Below are 23319 nucleotides of genomic sequence, written 5' to 3'. Positions count from 1 at the left end.
GTTACGATAGTAAATTTTATGTTGTATATTTTACCACAGTTAAACGTTTTAAATAAAATAGAATAAAATAAAATAAAATGAAATAAATCCCTTTAATTTCCCAAGAGTAGGTCGCTGTACTGAGAGATTTCCAGCCGGGGAAAGTGACCTCAGGGAGCAAATTACTCAAAATCTTGCTATAATTGTAATTTAATTAAAGAAACTTTAAGGGACTTCCCAGGTGGTCCAGTGGTTAAGACTTTGCCTTCCAATGCAGGGGGTGTGGGTTCGATCCCTGGTCGGGGAGCTAACATCCCACATGCCTCACGGCCAAAAAACCAAAACATAAAACAGAAGAACCTTTGAGAGCCTCCCCCCAAAAAGAAGCAATTGTGACAGCATTTGATCTTCACATTCATATTTTTCTTCATTTCGAATAAACACTGCATCAAAAGCTACTGTACTAGAACGTGTTCTTTTAGCATATTAAGATATTTTAAATTCATTTATGTAACACTGTAGCACAGTATTCATTTAATAAGGTAGCAAAATATCATATAAAAATAAATGAAAGCTTTTATATACCCACTGAGAGGATTTACACACGTACGAACACTTGTATCATAAGTGCTCTCCACAGTCTCCTTGTAGATTTTCCTTTCCTCACTTCTATGATCAGCCCTAAGCATGACCTCAGGAGAGCACACAGAGCCGACCACTCAGGACAAGGGAGGCCGATTCACAGTCTTATCAGAACACAGAAGAGAACCTGGGCTGGGAAAGTAACCTCTAGGTAGCATCTGCAAACAGTGACGACAGCTTATCTTGGTTTCCAGTTGTGGATGCCTGTGGCCCTTACAGGCCCAGGGTCAGGCACTGTTTTCAAAATTGGGATTCTTGGGATGTACGTCACTGGGTGAGAAGTTCAGAATCTCCTCCAAGGAAGGGCCTTCATCCTCTGGAGCTATTTCAGACTCAAACATCTGCTGCAGCAAAGCATCCACGGTCTTGTACTCTGGGAGGAAGGAGAGGGGCACATGGGACCTGCCCGTGTGGGTCGGAGGGGAGCACCCAGCCCCGCAGAGCTCGGCTTTCCTGAAGGAGGGTCTCTGAGCTCACCCCACTGAGCTCCCCAGACCCCCCCAGGCTCTGGAGACCAAGGAGAAGGTCCTCCTTGAAGGATGGGGGAGGATGGCCGCCTCTGGGATGGCATCCACACACACACACACACACACACACACACACACACACCTGCCATCTATGCTGTGCTGTGTCTAAGTGTACTATATGGTGTCCCCACCAAAGGCCCAGCTGAGATTCAGACAGGTTTGGGTTTACTCAGTCAATCGTTAACTCATTGAGAATTAATAAAGTACTTAAACAGTTATTAAGGCCCGCATGTCCCGGGCACATGGTGAGGCCCTGGGGATATAATGGAGAACAAAAAAGACATGGCCCTGCACATGTGGAGCTTCGAGTCTGCAGGGAAGACAGATGGTGACCAGACAGTCACTCAGTGATCAATGTACAGCTGACAGGTGCTGAAAGGCAGGGAAGGAGAGCTGGGGAGGCAGGGTTGGAGGGGAGGCGCACAGGAGCACCTGACTTCTCGGGGAGCCCAGAGGGCTTCCCTGAGGAAGTGCTGCCTGAGCAGAGACCTGCAGGAGGAAGAGCCTTGATTTTGCAAGGTGAGGTGAGAGCAAGGGGAGAAAGCAGCATGTGCAAAGGCCCTGTGGCAGGATGGAGCAGGGGAGCCAAAGAAGTAAAGGGACAGCAGGGCTAAAGGGCAGAGGCATGGGGGGTCCTGGGGGAAGGAAGATGGGCTGAGATATTGAGGGAACCACGCATGTGGCCCCTAGAGGCCAAGGCAGGCGCCCTTGAGACACGGGAAGCCCCTGAAGGTCGGTTTTGCATTCTGGAAACATCTCACTGACTGCTGTGAGGAGGATGGATTGGAGGAAGTTTCGAGTTGGGTTAAAACTTACTTTTTGATGCAATTCTAAAGTACAGTCCTTTCAAGGCCTTCCTTTTGTTGTCTCCATCGTCCCCACTGAAGCCACTGTCCTTGGCGTCCACGTTGTCAATGAGCTTCCCATCCTGCACTTCTTCCCTTTGGGGAGGAAGAGATGGTGTGAACACAGCCGGGTCCCTCAGCTGAGTTCCCCTCTGTCCTCCCAGCCATGGCCCCATGTCACCCATGTAGCCAGCGAGGGTCCCTGAGAACTGGCACCCAGGACCAGGGTGGCTGCCATGGGGTCTCGGGGGTTAAATGTGATCAGGACCCACCCTGCCATGACCATCCTGCTTCCAAAGTCCATAAGCCACGTCGGGAAATGCTACTCACTCTTGGACCCCAACTCCAAGCTCTTGAATCTTCTTCTCAATGGCAGTTTCCACTTCACTTTTTTCTAACGAATATGCCACAAAAAACGCTTCCAAGATGAACGCTATGAAAATACTGAGAAAAAGTAAAAGGCAGAGGGTTTTACATCTAGTCAGCCATGGTCTAGGTGATGGAAAATCATGGCTCCAAAGAGTGTTCAAACCCAAATAAAAAGGCCGTCCATCTTTGCAAAGAAAACACAACATGGGGAAGAAACGACAAAATGTCTCTCAAGCATCAGGCACAACTTTCTTTCATTCGGAAAATCATTCTTCCTCTACATAGTATTTAAACGGTGACTATTAAGAAGAAAATGGGGGGGGGGTTTGATTCACAATTTTTAAAAGTTTGTTCCATTTATAGTTATTGTAAAATATTGGTTATATTCCCAGTGCTGTACAATATATCCTTGCAGCTTATTTTATACCTAACAGTTTGTACCTCTTAATCCCGTCCCCCTATATTGCAAGAATATGGAATGCCTCACCAATTTGCATGTCATCCTTGTACAGGGGCCACGCTAATCTTCTCTGTACGGTTTTAGTGTATGTGCTGCCAAAGTGAGCTCGAAAATACACTCGAGTGAGCTCGACTTTATTTTAAGGGGAAGCTTAGGCCACATAATTGTTGGTAGACAATTCTCCATGAATATCTCGTGTTATTGCACAGTCTGGGTCCTCTGAGCAAAGGCACTGAGAGCCAATTTAGGGATATGTTGGGCTGGCCAAAAAGTTCGTTCGGGTGGTCTGTGGCATGGAAAAACCCAAACGAACTTTTTCGTCCACATAATACGGGTGTCTCCGGATATGCTCCACAATAGTAAAGCTTACTGTTACTTACCGTCTCCTCCCCAGCGACCACTAGGGTAGCAAAGACTTCATTTTGCCCTCCCCGGAGACTTGCTTACATTCGAGAGTAAAAATAAGGTCTTTCTCTTTTTCTCTCTCTTTCCAGAGGGGAGGATGGGCAGGTCTCCCCAGCTACACAGATCGGGGTTTCCTCATTTTGGAGTTCCCCTCCTGCAATGCAGCCCATCCACCTGGCCCTCACCTCATTGTGCAGTGGGGATTAGGGCTCAGGGAGCTGCCCCAAGTATTGCCCTGGCTGCAGCTTCTGCCATGAGGAATAAACTGTCTTTGTCTCGGACCCAAGGCATACATTGTCAGTATATACACGTGACGTACACGCACACTGACCTGCAACTTGTGAGTAGGGAATCCCAATCCCTTCACCACTTCTGACTTAACATGATGCTGATGGAGCACAGGGCTGTCACCACACTCGCATGCTTTTGGGGGAATAGCTGAAAAACCCCTACAGCTTTTCACATTGCCTCGGCCTATCCCAGCATTCTGGAAACCTCTCTAAGAATCACTCAGAAGCATTCCTCTCTCATTCCTCTACATATTCCATTCAGACGGTGCAGGACAAGCAGCCCTGAGCAGTTCTTCCCCTCCCCTCCCTCTGCTGGGACGTTCTTGAGCCAAAATCAGCAGGATGGTGGCCAAAGCAGCCCTGATGTGACAAGGAAGGCCCGGGGCTGGGCTGTCACCCCAAGAATTGTGGGCCCCAGGCTCTAAGAGGGATACGACAACCAGAAAACATCTCTGGGGGGAAATAAAAAACAGGGATCAAGGGGACTCAAATTCAGGTCCCACAAGGAACAGGGGAGTTAGAATCAGAGATTGATAAGCAGGAAGGAAAGCCCTCTGGAGTGGTGAGATGTCATAGCAGCTTTCAAACGGTGACTGAGTTCTCCCCGGAAGAGAATTCAGGACAGAACTGGAACCAATGAAGAAAATTAACCAGTAAGCACATTTCCATTCTACCTGTGCAAGGACAGATGAGGACCAGAGCTGGACGACAAGGAAATTGACTCGTATAGGTTCTAATGAGTCCCAGGAGTTGCGCAGGTTTCATCAAAGGGTGGGCACAATTCACAAGGATGTTCTAAAGGTGATTTATCCCACCGGGGAAGGGTAGGGAGACCGGCCAGGACCCCAGAGCCCTTCTGACCCGAACAACTGGCGAGGCTATGAGATGTATATTAGATACTGACGTGCACGGCTGGCTGACACTGAAGAACACAGATGTGAACAAAAGTAAGATGCCTCCCTTCTGGTGCCTTAGCATCTAGCAGGGGAGATGGGACCCACCCACAAGGTACTCAAGGGTGGAGCCAGGGAGGAGGGAGGTGCGAGCAGCTGTAGATCTGAGAGGGGGGATCTGGAACGGCCCACCCAGCAGGAGCAAACTCACTTAACAATGAGGATGACAACCACGACGTGGAAGCCGATGAAATACAGCTTTGCCGCCTGGTGAGTCACGAGGGCAAAGCCGTCCGCGAGGAGTGTGAAGCTAAGGAACCAAGCCTTCAAGGAGCCAAGACCTAACCCTCCCGGAAGGTGCTCTCAGCGTCCCCTGCCGCGCCCGCCTCCTCGGAAAGGATATTGTGCCACTGGTTAACCACCGTGAGCTCTGTCAGCAGGATGAGAGAGGCGGGCAAGTCATTGAAGTTGTTCCTGCAGTACCTGCCTCGGGCAAACGCTGAGTCTTTTAAGGCTGGGTTCCCACACACCAGGGCATCAGGACTGGTGGAACCGGGGTCAAAGAAGTGGACTTTGCCGTGGAACACTTCCATCCCGATGATGGCAAACACGTAGTAGACCACCTAGGGTGGGCGGCACCGGTCACGAGTGGGCAGGCAGGATGAGGGGAGGCGGAAGGACGTGGACACAGGTCAGCCTGCGACAATGGCCAGCAGAGAGGGCTGCTACCATCATTCTGGGGATGGCTTTCCCCACGGCCACAAGTTCCAGCAGCAGCAGGAACAGGGTGGGATGGGTCAGCCCACCGGCCACTGGGCTGTTCAGGGACAGGGGGCATGGCCAGCTGGACCACACCTTGACCTCTGCTGTGGTCTCCGTTTACAAAGACAAAATGATGCTGTTAGCAAGTTAGTGGGTTAAATACTCAATAAATAATATCAATAGTTAGGCCTCTAAGGAAAAAAATAATAAGTTTGGATCTTTACCTCATTTGTTTTGTTGTTTTTTGTTTTTTTGGATTTTTTTGGCTGTGCCACGCGGCATATAGGATCTTAGTTCCCCGACCAGGGATCAAACCCATGCCCCCCACAGTGGAAGCGTGGAGTCTTAACCACCGGACTGCCAGGGTCGGCTATATGCCCCATGTTTCTACACACTTGATATTTCTAAAAATAGCTCCTAGAAACCCCTTGAATCTCATTGACTTCATCTCCCTTTCTTTCCCTCACTTAAAATAAGGCTCACAGAGACCTGCTAAGAATGAACATCTTATCGCTTGCTTCACGTAGAATAGGAACAGAACACTCACCAAGACCAGGCCGCCAAACGTCAGCATCGTGGGGCCGATGTTAATTAAGGTGGTCACGATCACCCGGAATCTGGGATAAAACAAAGTTTCCGACACAAGGCAGAGGGAAGACGTTAAGTAAAACTGACACCACACTAGCATGTTTGGTTTAATGCCCCTCCCCCCTGTCCTGGATCTGTGCTGTAAATGCTGTCAGGAATCTGCCTTTACAATTTTGTCAGCATCAGTCCATCTACTGAACTGAGGGGGGAGTTAACTTGAGTTTCCCCTGAAGCAAAACAAAGCAAGACCGTTTTTAAAAACATAAGAAAGGTAATCACAGAGAGTTTCACTAGTATGACACAGGTGGGTACTGAGGCTGAGAAACCATCCACCCTCATCTGCTTTCTTCCCCCAACCTTTTTCGTCATCAAAACTTCAGCCTGTATTAAAGCTGACCTGGAGGCTTAGCTGACCCGGCCTGCTCCCCTACTTATTTTGCGGGGGAGCAGGCCAGTCCTCATATGGAGGCATCCCACACACTCCTTGAAAGGAACCTGGCCTATCCAAAACAGGGTGGGTTTTTCCAGGTTTAGGGATCAGACTCCTAGGTTTGCGTCCCAGTTCTGCCTCTTTCTAGCTGTGCACCACTGGGGGAACTACTTAACCTCTCTGAGCTTCACTGTCATCACCCAGGAACTAAAGATCATTAAAGCCCCTACATCAAGGGTTGCTGGAGGGATTTAACAAGACGATGATTAGCGCACTCCGTTAGCATCAGCTGCCGTCATGACCACTGTCCAGTCACCAGGCTGCAGGCACAGTTGAGGGACCACGTCACAGGGTTGAAAGTGACGGACAGAATCCCTGCCCTCAGAGAGCTGCACTTGGGGGTTCTTCACCACCTTCTCGGGCTCCCTGCCCCTCCCCACCGCCCCCAGAGAACCCAGGTCCTCTATACAAGTTATACCCTGGGGTTCACAGCTGGGCGTGTTTATAGTTCCCAGGCAGGGTGGTTTCTGTCAAGCCCCAATATGGGGAACTGCCCGGGTGCAGCTGTTTCCCATGGCTTCATCTTTACCTCTGAATGCTGACAATGACCCGTAAGAGCCGGAGTATTCTCAAAATCAAGACAATATCCAGTATCTGCTGACTGTTGTATTTTCTCGCTGGAAAAAGAACACAACCAACTAACATTCCGGTTTCGGAGAGCCTCTGGCTTGTCCCTTTTATGCAGTGAGGTCTGAGACTCTGTGGGTCCTGGGGAACTATGCACTTCACTTCAAGAACAGGGTGATGGCTCTGAGCAACGAGGAAGTGAGGACTGCCTTCAATCAGTAACTCCCCCAGCAAATCAGCGCCAAGCTGAGCATCCCCTCCAGCCCTAGAACTAAGAAGCACGAGTGTAGGAGCAGACTTCAGACCATCATCAAGAACTAACTGTGGATCCCATTCTACAGAACACATTTCAGCAAGCCCTTCCTCCCCCCCCCCAGCATTCATTTCATAGTCGTGTTAAGAAGCTGCTCTATCTCTAAATAATCCCCTCCGCCGTCTACAGGAAGGAGTGTGCAGGGCAGTGGTGGCACATGTAGGGGAGCCAGAGGAGGGCAGAAAGGAGAGGGTGGTGGGCACAGGCTGACGCAGAGTTCCTGCTACAGCTGGACCCCGGATTGAGGGCCAACATGGGCAGAGGGTCAAGGATGAGCCCTGAGACCAAGGGCAGTTTGGAGAGATGACCAGGTGAGTGTTTGGTGTGGTGATACCTACAAATGAAATCTCTACCATACAGCCAGACACAAACAAAGCTACCATCCCTCTCCAGAAAGTGGAATAGTTTTACTAATTCTCCTATGTCCCCAACTGCCTCGCCCCAAACACCCTAATGGTACACCACGGATGTTCTACAAAGTTTACTGATTGAACACATGCTCCCGGGAGGCGGGGAAGCTGAGAGCTGGTGACACTGACCTGACTGAATGGTGGTGTTGGCCACAGTGGCCACCAGGGCTGCGATGATGATCAGAGTATCAAACCTAAGGAGAAGCAACGTCAGTGAGGCATCAAGGGAAAGGGCTGTCAAGCTCAGGATACAATGAATCCTGAGAAAACTCTGAATCCAATCTCTTATGCAAAGCAATGATCCAGCCATCAAATTGACTTCCATCATTTTTAGGACAGCAGGTACAAAGCAAGAAACACTGTGTTTGATCATTTACTGGCTGCTGCAATGAACCATCCAAGGAAATTTGTAGGAATCAGCTACTTCGTATCACTCTGTCTTCCAACATAACTATATACTTGCAAGAAAACTTTGACACATTTTCAGAATACATAGTGTAATCTTTCTTGGTATTCATCTTACTAAATGCATTGCAACTTTATTTATTTATTTATTTATTTATTTATTATTATTATTTTAATTTATCTGGCCATGCCATGCGGCTTGGGGGATCTTAGTTCCCCTACTGGGGATTGAACCCACACACTTGATAGTGAAAGCACAGAGTCCTAACCGCTGAACCCCCAGGGAATTCCCTGCAACTTTTTAATTAAAGGAGAAATTCATCATGCCGTGACTTTTCTTTCTCACAACGGTGCCACTGCCTTGGACAACACTGGCCACCTGGCCACACGCACACCTTAGTGAGTTTCTTGGCACTGGGAGCAGTGACCACAGAGATGCAACCCTGCTGAGCTGTGCACTACTGAAGTTGGTATCCCGTGATGGCTGACATTCAGTGGTACTCGAGATGGTCTGCAGCATGTGGGTGATGGTTTAAGACCGGGAGGTACAGAGCCTGGAGCAAAGAAGGTCACAGGAGAAACATCCAGCCCGGGAAAGAGCTTGCTAAGGGTCCTCATCGTCCAGCCATGTGGGCCAAGTTTTCCGATAACAAGAGTACGGAGTGGGCCGGGCAACCATGGAAGGAATTGTTTCATTGGGTGAGACATTCTAAGATCCTTTCCAAATCCAAGATGCCGTGATCTGTGATTCTAATTTTAGCCAGTCATTCAAACTGTCCTCCTAAATAACAGCTTTGACAACCAGATGTTCCCCTGCCCTCAAGACTTCATTATAAGAAGCCTCGGGCTTCCCTGGTGGCACAGTGGTTAAGAATCCGCCTGCCAATGCAGGGGACACGGGTTCGAGCCCTGGTTCGGGAAGATCCCACATGCCGTGGAGCAACTGAGCCCATGTGCCACAACTACTGAGCCTGCGCTCTAGAGCCCACAAGCCACAACTACTGAGCCCACTTGCCACAACTACTGAAGCCTGCGTGCCTAGAGCCCGTGCTCTGCAACAAGGGAAGTCACTGCAATGAGATGCCCACGCACCACAACAAAGAGTAGCTCCCACTCGCCGCAGCTAGAGAAAACCCGCGCACAGCAACAAAGACCCAACACAGACAAAAATAAATAAATAAATTTTTTTAAAAAAAGAAGCCTCGGGCTTCCCTGGTGGCGCAGTGGTTGAGAGTCTGCCTGCCAATGCAGGGGACGCGGGTTCGAGCCCTGGTCTGGGAAGATCCCACATGCCGTGGAGCGGCTGGGCCCGTGAGCCACAGTTACTGAGCCTGCGCATCTGGAGCCTGTGCTCCGCAACAAGAGAGGCCGCGATAGTGAGAGGCCCGCACACCGCGATGAAGAGTGGCCCCCGCTTGCCACAACTAGAGAAAGCCCTCGCACGGAAATGAAGACCCAACACAGCCATAAATAAATAAATAAAATTAAAAAAAAAAAAAAAAAAGCCTCAAAACTAGGCAGATGGAGCTTGAAACACTCCACAACTTTATTCCCCAAAGTGTGACAGAAAGCCCCTCTCTTCACCCACGGCCCCCTCCCCAAAATACACAGACTCACCAGTTCCAGAACTGCTTCCTTCCAAAATAGGCTCTGGGTTCGTACGTGTACAATTTCAGGAGAATTTCAATAATATAGAGAGAAAGGAAAAGCCATTCTGCATAGGAAATTAAGGGGTTTTTCTCATCCAAAGCAATGAATATGGCATTTATTAGAATGATGACATCATAAACCCAGACAAAAATCCTGCCAGGAGGGAAAAAAGAAAAGATTCTGTTATCATACATTTCAGTAAAAAAAAAAAAAAAAAAAAAGCAGGTTCAGAGCTCTACAGGAACTACTGTGTTTCCTGTCAGTGTGATGAATGTGAGATACTCACCACCCCTCATCCCGCCAACACACACACACACACACACACACACACACACTCACTCATCATGGAAGGAAAGGTTCCACCATGGTCAGGGCTCTGAAATTCACCTGCCTCTCACTGACACTGGTACACTGGTACAGCCTTTCCCACCAAGGAGAAAATGAAGACAGAGTGAGGGGGAAGAACAGAGGCCTAGTTTTCCCAGGTTCGCCTTTTGGGCACAGTACCTGGATCAGATGAAAGGCTGGGTAGAATCAGGGGGCAAGGAGAAGGTTTAGGGCTTAGTCCAGGACCATTACACCTTGACTACTTGACCCTGGAAAATTAACATCCTTAACTCAGAAAGCTTCTGAAGAACTCTTTACTCCTATTGCACACAAGTCTTCCAAGGGACTGACGTGCCCACTTTCTCACCAAGTCTGGGGTGAAAAGGGGTGAAAAAAATATGACAGCTGGGCTCTGACTCAACTTTTCAATTGCAGAGCAGGCTGCCCCTCACAGGCATCTGTGCCCTGGGCTCCAGAGAATCCTGGGTGAACCCTGGGCGTGGCCACGGGAAGTGGGGGAGGAGCGGGGGCTCCCACCCTATTGTCCTGGGGAAGCTGCAGACTCTAGGTCCCAGCCCTGGATGCCGCATTCAAGGACTTCTGAACCATTCACTTTTTTTGTTTTGTTTTGAATTTTTGAATTTTATTTTATTTATTTTTTTATGCAGCAGGTTCTTATTAGTCACCCATTTTATACACATCAGTGTATGCATGTCAATCCCAATCTCCCAAGTGAACCACTCACTTTTATGAAACATTAAATTCAAAGAAGGCAAGAGGGGAGCCTCTGCTGATAGGGGTGTTCCAGGCCACACATAGTAAAAATAAACTCTCCGGGCTTCCCTGGTGGCACAGTAGTTGAGAGTCTGCCTGCCAATGCAGGGGACATGGGTTCGAGCCCCGGTCTGGGAAGATCCCATATGCCGCGGAGCAACTGGGCCCGTGAGCCACAATTACTGAGCCTGCGTGTCTGGAGCCTGTGCTCCGCAACAAGAGAGGCCGTGATAGTGAGAGGCCCGCGCACCGCGATGAAGAGTGGCCCCCACTTGCCCCAACTAGAGAAAGCCCTCGCACAGAAACGAGGACCCAACACACCCATAAATAATAAATAAATAAATTTTTTAAAAAGAGTAGAGGAATAAAAAAAAAAAAAAAAAGAAAGAAGTGGCCATATTTTAAAAAATAAATAAACTCTCCAACCGGGATAAAGGACTCTTCTGGAGTCCATCTACTTGGGAATAAAACAATTAATTGGCATTCTTAACAGTCATTCCAGTAACTCTAACTCATGTCTTCTTACCAGATACTTTACAGAGTCAAAATGCCATATTTGACATCAACTTCCTAATGACTCTGATGGGGCAGGAACTTCCTGAAATCAGAGAGTGGTCAGCTTCCCTGGCTCAGAAAGCACAGCCAGTCTGTGGCCCTTGAGCATTAAAAAAAAAAAAAAAAAAACCCAAAGGAGGAAGCATAATCTAGAAACCTGTCCTCTGGGTAAGGTTAAACATCGCATGTCCAGAACCCTTTCCATGCCTTCCCAAGAAACCAGAAGCAGTGAGCAGGGGAATGATTTATAGCTTCAGGGATGAAACGCATTCAGTCCAGACAACGTCAACAGATGCCTCGATTTTCAAAGCAATTTGGGTGAAAACCGGCCCCGTTTCACTTGCCTGTGCCGAACCATCTTCTGAACCAAGAGGCTTGGGGACGACTGGTATACCCGAGGCATCCAGGTTTCCAGCGGGTGTCTCTTGATGTTGATGGTGACCACCTGGATGTTGAGGAGGTCAGCCAAGCGTAGAAAGTTCGTTTTGTCTGCAATGAAAAAAGGACCCCCAAATACATGGCTGCTGTGACACTAAGGTCCAACGGGTGAAACAAAGCCAGCACGGACTCTTGGATCTGCGTTTCACAGGTGAAGATGTGAAGCCTCAAAGGATGAAGGCCCAAGGCCAAGGGGCCAGTGGGTCGCACAGCCTCCTGCTTGTCCTCACTCAGCCCCGAGCCAGCCCAAGGCAGCCAACCCACGCATGTGACTTTGCTAGTTCACAGACACCACCGCCTCACTCCCTGCCTTCCACCTCACTTTCCTCCTCACTCAGCCATCACTGCTTTCAATGTCTGCCTGACCTACCTTTCCAGGCTCAACCCAACCTCCCCTTCCTTCTCACGAAGCCTCCAAGGTAGGTATAATCCATACCCTTCCCCTTGAACCCCTATGTTCTTCTCTGCCTACCCTCCCTCTCTGCCCCTTCTCAGGGACTCACTCAAAGCAACAGCCTCTATAACAAGTTGGCCCATCACCCCGGGCCAAAGTACAGTGGGCACTTTCTTGACCGGCCGGGACCCACCCAACTGCGGAGGTGATGCCCTTGACCTGCTGAATGCCCGGAGCCAGCAGGCTGTTCTCCATCACCCCATGCGCCTCTCCCTCACCAGGATGCTGACCACGAGTCCACTGGGCTGGTTCTCAAATCTGTTTAGGCATGAACCTCCTGTTACATACAACTTAAAGAAATATCAGTCACATCAACAGATGAAATCAGATTGTACATGGAGTGTTGCTGCTCCTTTGAAAACCAAGTTGAATGCTTTGCAAACTTTAAAGAAAGTTGCTGTAATAAATTGCAGGTACAGATCAGGTATAGCTGAGACAGCTGTTAAAGACTGGGGTGGAGTTTTTTGGGGCATTATTTTTTTTTGAAGGCAGAGTTGTTGGTTTTTTTAAATTAATTAATTCATTTATTTTTGGCTGCCTTGGGTCCTCGCTGCTGCGCGGGCTTTCTCTAGTTGCAGAGAGTGGGGGCTACGCTTTGTTGCGGTGCACAGGCTTCTCATTGTGGTGGCTTCTCTTGTCACGGAGCATGGGCTCTAGGCGTTCAGGCTTCAGTAGTTGTGGCACGCAGGTTCAGTAGTTGTGGCTCGTGGGCTCTAAAGTGCAGGCTCAGTAGTTGCGGTGCACAGGCTTAATTGCTCCATGGCATGTGGGATCTTCCCAGACCAGGGATCGAACCCATGTCCCTTGCATTGGCAGGCAGATTCTTAACCACTGCGCCACCAGGGAAGTCCCGGGGTGGAGTTTTTAAATCCTAGAATGCTTCTCATTTAGAGGTCTGGAAATGAGTAGGTCTCTATTTTGAGTTTTCAGAAGTAAACAACGAATCATGGTTCTACAGGTGCCACTATAGTGGTTTATGCAAGAAAGATGATGGGGAACTGCCATCAACAGACACCCAGGCAAAGAGAAAGCCTCAGCCTCGTCAGAAGTGTGCCCTCATCTGAGTGAGGAGCCTGAATCAGACAAAACCCTGAGTGATATTAAACATTCACGTTGCTATTTTCCTGAAGAGTCAGATGGTCCTAAGAACATGAAAGAACATGAGTCCATCAAGTTGGATGAAAAACACTCTTATATGTCTTAGGATATCTTAGTTCCTGGGTCTTTAGAGTTAGAAGCAAAATGCATAGACATGTCTTAATAGCCAAGACGTGTAGCACCCACTGAGGGGGAAGGGCAGCGTTAGAGAATTAGATGATGTGATAACTTGGATCCAGGACCTGGGCTACGTGAGCTCCACCATCAGAAGGTAGGGAGACACTGACGTGACAACCACAAATAGGGTTTGGGGGGACCTACTGACAAGAATCCAGCCAACACATCAGCCATCAAGTAACCTCAACCAACGGAGAATCCATCACTATCACAGGGCTCACATCTTTTAATCCAGAAGATTCTATAGAACAAGAAAGGACAAAGAGAATCAAAAGCATGGTAATTTAGTGTCAAGAAGGAATTTGTACCCATCTGGTACTTTATCTTGGAGATCAGGGGTCAGCAAACTTTTTCTGTAAAGGGCCAGAGAGTTAGGTTTTGTGGACAATATGGTCTCCATTTCAACTATTCAGTTCTGCCATTATAGCATGAAAGCAGCCATAAACAATACACAAATGAATAAGCATGGCTGTGTTCCAGTAAAACTTTAGAAAAACAGGCAGTAGCCATATTTAGCCTGTGGACCGTTGTGTACCAACCCTTGTTGTAGACATATTATTCTCCATATTCTTTGTTAATAATTCTCTGCAGCCCTTTTCTTTCCACGTCTGTAAGTTTCATGTTTCTCAGTTTAACACTAGATTGAAGTCTAACGCTTTTGGCACTAATAGAATCCCAGTGCTTAGCCCTGGACACCACACCTGCCCATAACTGCCGATCAAGGGGGAAAGCGAGCATGTCCACAGAACTAGCGATCTCCCTGCCTGTACTGAGGGGAGACCGTCATGAAGCATGAAATTCTGTTTGGCTTTCTGTTATTAAAACTGTCTTTGAAAGTGTTGGTTAAACAAAGAAGTCTTTGGACACCCAGACATCAGAAGTGACCGCTATCTCCTAAAAGATAACCTGCGATCCCTAAAAGCCAACAAATCTGATTGGCTGTCTTCCCTAAAGATGTGTTTGCCCTGGTAACGGTATTTAAATTGACATCGCTGTTTTGTAAAAGATAAAATACTGGGGAAGTCTGCTAAGCCATGAGTTCACGGGCGCCTTCTTGCCACATCCATGGAGCTCTAATAAAATCTGTGACTCGGATGGATTCCTTTTTTCAAACTAGATGAGTGCTGGGCTCATTTAATTTACAAATAGGATCATGACCCAGGTGGCAAAACTGAGCAGGGCTCAGGGCGGGGGACCCAGACCTGTGGACTCCAGTCACGAGCCAGCCAATGGCAGCCAAGGTCATGGGTGTGTCACAAGGGCATCTGCTGACCTCCTTCGCCCCATCTCTCCTGCTCAGAAGGTCAAGAGCTACTTTGGCTGAATGTCCCCAGGGCATTAGAAAGTAAGAGTACTGCACAGGTGAGGTTTGCCACTGTCGTCCTGCCGTGGCTTTGCAGCCTCAGACGGGGTGGAGTCGCATCGTGTGAAGGGGAAAGGGCAGCAGCTGAACCAGAACCATGGCGGTTCTGTGCGTTCGGCGTAAATGTTCAAGTTTGAGATTTTGATAGACTAATAATAGGAATATGACTTCCGAAGATGAGTAGTATTGGGGCGTGGGGGACAGTGAACCATAGAAGAAAGCTCTAGAGAAGGCAACAGTCTAAGGAGAGAACCCCCAAAACAGGAGTTACGGGCTGACCTGTGTTCCCGGAAATTTCATATGTTGAAGGCTTAACTCCCAGCACCTCTGAGTGCGCCTGTATTTTGGAGATGGAGCCTCTGAAGAGGTAATTAGACTAAAAGGGGGTCATTAGATGGGCCCTAATCCCGTATGACTGGTGCCCTCATAAGAAGAGGAGATTTGCACACAGACACGCAAGGAAGGAGGATGGTGTGAAGACACAGAAGACAATCATTTAGGAGCCAAGGACACAGGCCTGCCAGACAACACCCTGATCCTGCACTTCCTGCCTCCAGAACTGTGAGAAAATAGATTTCTGTTGTCTAAGCCCCCCCAGTGTCTGGGACTTTGTTATGGCAGCCCAAGCAAACTGATACAAGCAATGATTTCTCAATGAATTGTTAAATGAATTGTTTTAAAGCGAACACTATGCATTCCTTAAATTCTGAATGGAGACTTAAAGGTCCTCCCAGAATTAAGAAATCAAGGAAAAATTCTTTATGCTTTAAATGTGCTATCCCCTAAAAAAAATAAATAAATAAACCAAACAAACATAACAAACAAAAAGACTCACTAGGGTGGAGGAAAAAAAGGAATTTCAAGCTTAACGATCACCTTTTTTCTTTTAACAAAGTCTCTGACAAACTCTCCGCTTGCACAAACGTATTAAAATGCTAAGGAAACTAGGTCTTGAAATGATTTTCTCCTTGACACAGGTGCCTTCCAGATAAAAACTTGAACTAACAAATCAGTTTGTAAAGTCTGGCCCCCACAAGTATAAAATATGTAAAACAACAAAATATTCATTTAAACAGTATTTCTATATTCTATTTTCTTAAGAAAATCAGATGGGAACCAGGGAATTCTAACTTCATTTAATGTTCTTAGTGTCTCTACCTAGCTAAAAAAAATTTTTTTAAGATATGCAAATTTACAATAGACCAGCAGTTAGTAGTTGTAAAAAGGCCATTAGGGGGAAAAAACAAGTCTTCATTTTTTTTTTTTGGTAAAAAGGACACATTTTAAAGATCTGGTTACACACTTAAAATCTAAGGACTTCTGACCAAAAATTAAACTGTTCTAAAATTACTTTATAAATCAAATTAAAATAATTTAAAATTTGAATTCAAATGTATTTAATGCTCCTAGGAAAGGAAAACTAATAAATTAAGTTGTTTTGTGATTTAGGGTTTAAAATGTGGCTTCGCATCTTTTTCCTGATTTTATCCAATGTAAATGCAAAGTGCAAATATGGAGTTTTTGCAAACTTGTTTTGCAAACAAGTTTGCAAAACTTGTTAGTTCATGCAAACTTTGTTTTCTAAAGAGGCTAAAATGGTTGGAACTTCTAACATTCCTCCCCCTTATCTTATGGGTCAATTGGTATCATGATCTCAGCTAACATTTAGGTGTCTTTAAACCTAAACATAGGCCAGAACCAAGTGGCATGATTCAAACTGTGTTGTGATTTAAAAACTCGAATCTTTATCAACTGGCTTGTGTAAATCACATGATATTGTAAACCACAAGGCCCTACAGCGTAACTCGCTTAAACTATATGGGTACAGTGTCCAGAGTTTCACGCTTCTCTGACAAATCCTTGGTGTCAACAGGGAATCAACTACCCATGATTTCTTAAACATATTTTCTAAAATTACTAATTGAGTTCAGGGCATTGGCCTAATGCATATTGAGATAAATAGTCAATAACTTGCATTTACCTAAAGACATAAGGAAATTACCAAAGAAGTTACCAAAGAAATTAAGATGCTATGTTCCCATGTGTTAATATGTTGTTCTTCATGACACCCAAGTGTCAATAGTTAGACTGACCTTATAAACAAAGAAACACTGTTCATCTGAGTGTGTCCTGGGGACCATGTGTATCTTTTCTGGATGAGCAGGAGATACCCAAGTGTGAAGGCCTCACCAAGCCCGACAAAGACTCCTAAAAGCCCCTGCTCCTGGGTTTGCAATAGCTCATCTTGTAAGAGCAACCCAGGAATTCACACTACAGGAGGAATCGCAGAGACAGTTTATAAAGCCCTAAAGCTTCATCAACATCTTCAGAGTCTCAATTCTCTAGAAGCAGCAGAGGTATTAAATCATCAAAAAAGAATTCTCAGAAACAGAGGGGCTGAGGTCTAGGAATCCTGGACTGACATGGGCCACCATCCCACCCCAGTTCTCGGAGTGGGAGATCCAAGGGGGCCCAGGTCCCGACCTCTCCTCCAAGTCCTAGAGCAGCGCTCCTCCCTGGAGGAGGAGTGTGGTCCCTGGGCCACGGCTGGCCCTGTCCTCGTGTTCCCCCACTCACTCCCATGAGATCAGCTCTGAAAATTTAGAAACTTATAGAACAATTGACAGGATCATTTCATGTCTGTTGACTCTAATAATGAAAAATTGGGACTTGGGTTTTACATGTTTTTTTAATTTCATTTTTCTAGTTATTCATTTTTGTTGTATTTTACTGCATGCATGCATGACAGGCTAGAAATTTAAAAGCTTCACTGCACTTCCCAAAGAGCTTGGGAAGCACGGTGCTCAAGGGTTGTCCAGCCGCCCTTCCCCCACCGTTAGCAGAACCCTAACCCTGACATGAGATCTCACAGAGCATCACCGCCAATCCCTAACAGGGGCACCAAAGCCATCTCTTCAGGGTCTGAGAAGCCTGGCTCCTGAGCCATTGAGCTGGGTGGCTGAAGGGACGTGCCCAGGGCTCAATGGAAGGCGCCTGTCAAACCCTGCTGACCTTCCATCCTGGATCCAATACCCTCATTGGAAGATGCTGGCATCACCCATTTAACAGTGTCTTGCCACACAGTTCTCTTTTCCCTGGACACTCATGTAAGTTCCAGAGAATCACTGTCATTTCCTTCTTCTCACACATGCACCGAATCCTAAAAAGCCCATGGCTCTGCGAGACTAGTTTGAGAGTCCTTGTCTCACGTAAATTTACATTCTATCAGACCTCCCACTCCATTTGGGTGTGTTTCCATCTAGACTTTTCTTGAAACTAGAGAAATGTGTGTGTCCTACAGTTTGGGGTGTATTTTAGTCATCTCACATCTTTCCCCACTGTTACCTCATCTTCACAGTCATTTTTAATGTCACCAAAATTTCCCGTTAAGGGACCCTCAGAATTTGAGGCAGCTTAGAGTAATGATAAAAAGCAAGGGCCTTGGAGTCAGATGGCCTGTACCACGCTGCAGCTGTGTGGCTCTGGGCAACCAACCAAATCTCTTTGAGTCTCAGTTTCCATACTGACAAATGAGGACAACAAGACCTCCACCTCGGTAAGTCTGGGGAAGATCACAAACACACAACAATCATGACAGTGTCTCATGCGTGGCAAGCATGCTACCAATATTAAACATGATTGATAATAACTATCAACCACTAATACATGAATATTTAGGTGACTTTCAACCTTTCAAACGCTAAACGCAATTTAGACGTTTATTTATACAGCCCTTTTCCATATTTTAGATGAGCTCCCTAAAGCAGAATCCTGGGAGGGGAATGACCGTGTTACAAGGTGAAGGGCTTCTGGAAGGCTCATCACACGCTGACACACACCACGACACCCCTGTCAGAACACAGCGTCAGGAACCTAATTCCACTGTGACACTGCCAGCAGGGAATGCCAATATACATTCTCAGTTGCAAACTTAAGAAAATGAACAAACATCCCATCACTTTTAGGAGACCCCCACCCCACTTTTTGATGCATGGGGAAGAGGAACTTCAGCGGCCAAGGCTTCTTACCCACATACCCCTTCTGTCCCTCGTCGGAGATCCTCAAAAGGAGCTCCAGGTGGGAACTGCTGATGTCTGGCTCCACGACCTTGGCCAGCTGCCTCCACTGGGCCTCCTTCACCACAAACTCTGTGCCCACCTTGATTTTCAGAATGTTGAAAGCCTCTATCATTTTGTGACGCTTCAGGTATGCCAGTGTGCGAATCTCATTCTTGAAAAAACAGAAGTATGTTTTTTTAAGAGGAAGATTCAAGAAAGTCTTGATTTTCCACCTTAAACATTTCAAGGCAATGGAAGAGTTCATCTGAGTGTGTCCTGGGGACCATGTGCATCTTTTCTGGATGAGCAGGAGATACCCAAGTGTAAAGGCCTCACCATGCCTGACAAAAACTCCTAAAAGCCCCCGCTCCTGGGTTTACAACAGCCTATCTTGTAAGAGCAACTCAGGAATTCACGCTACAGGAGGAACTGCAAAGAGAAGTCACCGATGGTTCTGCTAATTCGCAAGGTACCAAATCCCTCCCCGGCTCCAGGGATGGGTAGCTAACCCCCACCTGCAGAAACAGAACTCAGCTTACCAAGTGCAAATGAGGGAACCCTGGAAGGATAACCTGTGTGGTGAGAAACAGAGCAGCAGGAGGCAGACAGGTCCAAACTCCGCTCTGCCCAGGAGGAAGGGAGATTCCAGAAAGGAAGGAAATCAGGTTTGCTGCTGAGAGAGAGGGAGACACAGGAGAGGGAGAAGACAGATCTACCATTAAGTCAATCAAGAAAGAGAAGCGGAGGGGCAAGAAAGGCAGGGAAGTGACACTAGGCTAGAAGTGGTCAGAAAGAAGAGGTCCAGGGCAGGAGGGTCAGAGAGGGTTTACCAGGAGCTGCCATCTGGCTTGACTGTGCACAGGGAATCTTCCAGACAAGGAGAACCCCCCTCATGTTACAATCGGCCACCTCGATGCCCACCCCTACTGCTCCCTGTAAGCTGATTACATGGCTGGAACTTAAATTCTTTTTTTTAAATTGAAGTAGAGTTGACTTACAATGTTGTGCTAGTTTCAGGTGTACAGCAAAGTGATTCAGTTTTACATGTACATATATATATATATATTCTTTTCCATTATAGTTTATTACAAGATATTTAATAAAGTCCTCTGTGCTATACAGTAGGACCTTGTCGTTTATCTATTTTATATATAGTAGTTTGTATCTGCTAATCCCAAACTCCTAATTTATCCCTGTCCCCCTTTCCCCTTCGGTAATCATAAGTTTGTTTTCTATGTCTGTGAGTCTGTTTCTGTTTTGTAAATAAGTTCATTTGTATCACATTTTAGATTCCACATGTAAGTGATTTCATATGATATTTGTCTTTCTCTGTCTGGCTTACTTCACTTAGTATGATCATCTCTAGGTCCATCCATGTTGCTAAAATGGCATTATTTCATTCTCTTTTATGGCTGAGTGGTATTCCATTGTACATATGTACCACATCGTCTTTACCCATTCATCTGCTGATGGACATTTAGGTTGCTTCCATGTCTTGGCTATTGTGAATAGTGCTGCTATGATCATGGGGTACATGTGTCCTTTTGAATTAGAGTTTTCTCTGGGTATATGCCCAGGAGAGGGATTGCCGGGCCATATGGTAACTCTATTTTTAGTTTTTTAAGGAACCTCCATACTGTTTTCCATAGTGGCTGCACCAGTTTACATTCCCACCAGCAGTGTAGGAGGGTTCCCTTTTCTCCACACCCTCTCCAGCATTTATTATTTATAGACCTTACATTCTTAATGGGTACAGCTGTGTCTTCATCGCCTTTGGCTCCTCAGAACTTTGGTGTTGGGCACAAAAAACACATTTAAGATACGCTTGCTGACTGATCCATGTGGCAGAAGATTAATTTTCGAGAAGTGTTAACTGAAAGAAACACTTCTTGGGGGAGGGGCAGCAACAGTTCTGTCCAGCGCACCAGACCCTCTGGGAATGCCTCTTTCTGCCCAGAAGGAGGAAGTCAGAGGAGGAGGGTCACTGGGAGACCTGGCCTTGGGGTCGGGAGCAGCTGAGGTGCCCACAATGCACAGACTTCTCAGAGCCTGGACAGGCCAGACACCTTCAAAGTGAGGTTGGCCGAATCTCAGGCTCAGCCCACCACCCACTTCTCCTTAGCTGCGAACATTTAAGTTCTCCCCGACTTTCTACTTGCCCCATGGTGGGAACATCCCTAAGCAAAGAAAAATTCATAACAGAACCAAAAGGATCTAACTCAAAAGGCTATGTCTTCCCTTAAAGAAAATGACCCTTGGATGAAATGTTTCTCTGTGCAATTAGTTTTACAATCCTAGAAAACAGCCAATGAGAGGCGTGCTCAGGTGGGTGACAGTGGGGCCCGCAGGTGAGATGACCCAGGTATCCAGGCAGATTCCAGAAATAAAACACGCTGCACCCCAAGCGCTCAGAAGCCTCTGCCCATGCAACACCTCCAGGAATTCTCCAGACATCAATCAAACAAGAAGGCACCAGGGCAGAAACTATTGGCTTTAAGGTATTTTTCCTTCTGTTAGAGGTGGGGAAAGGAGCTTGGAGAATATCCCCAACCCCAATGATACACAAAACATTTCCAGGAGCCATGAACTATTAGATGCATTAAGAGTGAGGAAGAATGGATGAAGAAGATGTGGTCCATATATACAAGGGAATGTTACTCAGCCAGAAAAAAGAACGAAATAATGCCATTTGCAGCAACATGGATGGACCTAGAGATTGTCCTACTGAGTGGAGTAAGTCAGAAAGAGCAGGACAAATATTGTATGATATCACTTATATGTGGAATGTTAAAAAATGGTACAAATGAACTTATTTATAAAACAGAAATAGAGTTACAGATGTAGAAAATAATCTTATGGTTACTGGGGGGAAAGGGGAAAGGGATAAATGGGGAGATTGGGATTGACATATACACACTACTATATATAAATAGATAACTAATAAGAACCTACTGTATAGCACAGGGAGCTCTACTCAATACTCTATAATGACCTATACGGGAAAAGAATCTTAAAAAGAGTGGATATATGTATATGTATAACTGATTCACTTTGCTGTACAGCAGAAAGTAACACAAAGTTGTAAATCAACTATACTCCAGTAAAATTAAAAAAAAAAAAAAGTGAGGAGCAAAGCCAGGACCTCTTCCTGCGCATGAGGCTGGGACACACCGTCAGACCCATTGCAGACTGGCAAAGAACCGCCTGGCCCAGCAGAGGACAGCAAGGCACCAAACGAGCCTTCAGATTCACCAAAGCAAAAGGTAAATGGACACATTCAAATATTTAGCAAATGCATTTGCCAGCCTCCCTGCTACTGCACCCAGCCCAGCACCCTGACCCCTGGATCATGCATGTTACCTTTAAGTGCTTCCTATAATTGTTGTAGACAACGGCCAGAAAGACGGACATGAAGATGTAGGTGTTGATGATGATGTAGGTTATAAAGTACAGAGAATACCACCAATTGAACTCATAGGCAGGCATCCTAGAAGGAAATAATTATCTTTCATGGTTTCCCGTGCCCTGGGTCCACAGTGCATAGAAGGCTGACCGTAGGTGACATCCCACGTGGACAATCCACGTGCTCGAGGCACAGGAAAACATTCTCTCACTCTAACTCTCCCCCAAACTGTGCTATGAGGCCTCAAAGCCATAATCATCATCAGTGCTAAAGAGCTCGCTCCAGACTGCCTTCTGAAATTCTTAGAGCCTTAGAGAGGTGCCAACTTTCAAAGCAGGCAGGACCTTGGAGATTCCCCCATCCCTTCCTTCACAATGAGAAAATCAAAGCCCGGAAAGGAGAGCCACTTGCCCAGAATTACAAAAAGAATCTGAACTATGGCTTGGAGTTATACTCAAGGCTCTTCAGGGACACCAGACTGCCTTGCTGGGGAGCAGATAATTTTCTGTCCACATTGGGACAATGAAAATGAAAGGTGTACCATTAATAATGGTGCCGGGACAAAAGGCATAAATCGGGATGCATGCTCATGCCACCTTCAATGGAAACTGGATTTTGTGCAGGAGGGGATGTTGACGGGGGCAGCCTAAGGTTGAGGGAAAGATCCAAGAAAACACAAGGAGGGCCAGGAACTTCACCTTGCTCACTTTTTGCCAGAGCCAGGCCCAAGAGTGAGCAGGAACCCAGAACAAGTTGATGTGATAATCCTACACACAACTAGACAACAGAAAGTCCGCCCCTCTCCCGCAGTGCAGTATGGGAGGAGATGGGGGTTGATGTTTGCAGTTAGAATTCTATCTACACTCTAGAACCCCAAGAGCTATCTACTCAGGGTAGCACTGGTAAATAATCTTACCTCCATGAACAAGGCAAATCCATAATATACAGGACATTAGGGGGGAAAAAACCGTAATGTTTTTCTCCTAAATAATGTCCACATGTGTGGAGAATTGGCATTGGGAGAGCGGGGGGAGGTGACAACTACTAATTTTTACATTTCTTTCCTGCTTCATTTAG

The 23319-nt window shown here is 46.6% G+C and overlaps 1 protein-coding gene and 1 pseudogene across 1 annotated transcript in view; both read right to left on the bottom strand.

The window, feature by feature from the left end:
* Positions 1 to 387: 387 nt before the first annotated feature.
* Positions 388 to 23319, bottom strand: part of LOC103017170 (two pore channel protein 2-like) — a 45674-nt gene continuing 22742 nt past the window's right edge. Inside the window, exons 8-19 of the mRNA XM_057558696.1 lie at positions 22200 to 22326; positions 18810 to 19011; positions 11596 to 11740; positions 9563 to 9748; positions 7670 to 7734; positions 6780 to 6867; positions 5720 to 5789; positions 4814 to 5033; positions 4622 to 4712; positions 2324 to 2437; positions 1965 to 2089; positions 388 to 994 (exon numbers count right to left, since the gene is read on the bottom strand). Of these exons, the coding sequence (XP_057414679.1) occupies positions 849 to 994; positions 1965 to 2089; positions 2324 to 2437; positions 4622 to 4712; positions 4814 to 5033; positions 5720 to 5789; positions 6780 to 6867; positions 7670 to 7734; positions 9563 to 9748; positions 11596 to 11740; positions 18810 to 19011; positions 22200 to 22326 (1579 nt within the window). The 3' untranslated portion in view covers positions 388 to 848. The remainder of the gene's footprint in view (positions 995 to 1964; positions 2090 to 2323; positions 2438 to 4621; positions 4713 to 4813; positions 5034 to 5719; positions 5790 to 6779; positions 6868 to 7669; positions 7735 to 9562; positions 9749 to 11595; positions 11741 to 18809; positions 19012 to 22199; positions 22327 to 23319) is intronic.
* Positions 2830 to 2930, bottom strand: LOC114235904 (U6 spliceosomal RNA; annotated as a pseudogene).

The sequence above is a fragment of the Balaenoptera acutorostrata genome, chromosome 12 (genome assembly GCF_949987535.1).
Source record: "Balaenoptera acutorostrata chromosome 12, mBalAcu1.1, whole genome shotgun sequence".
In the NCBI taxonomy this organism is placed as follows: domain Eukaryota; kingdom Metazoa; phylum Chordata; class Mammalia; order Artiodactyla; family Balaenopteridae; genus Balaenoptera; species Balaenoptera acutorostrata.
Note: the sequence above shows the minus strand (reverse complement) of the source record. Positions and strands in the feature narration are given on the sequence as shown.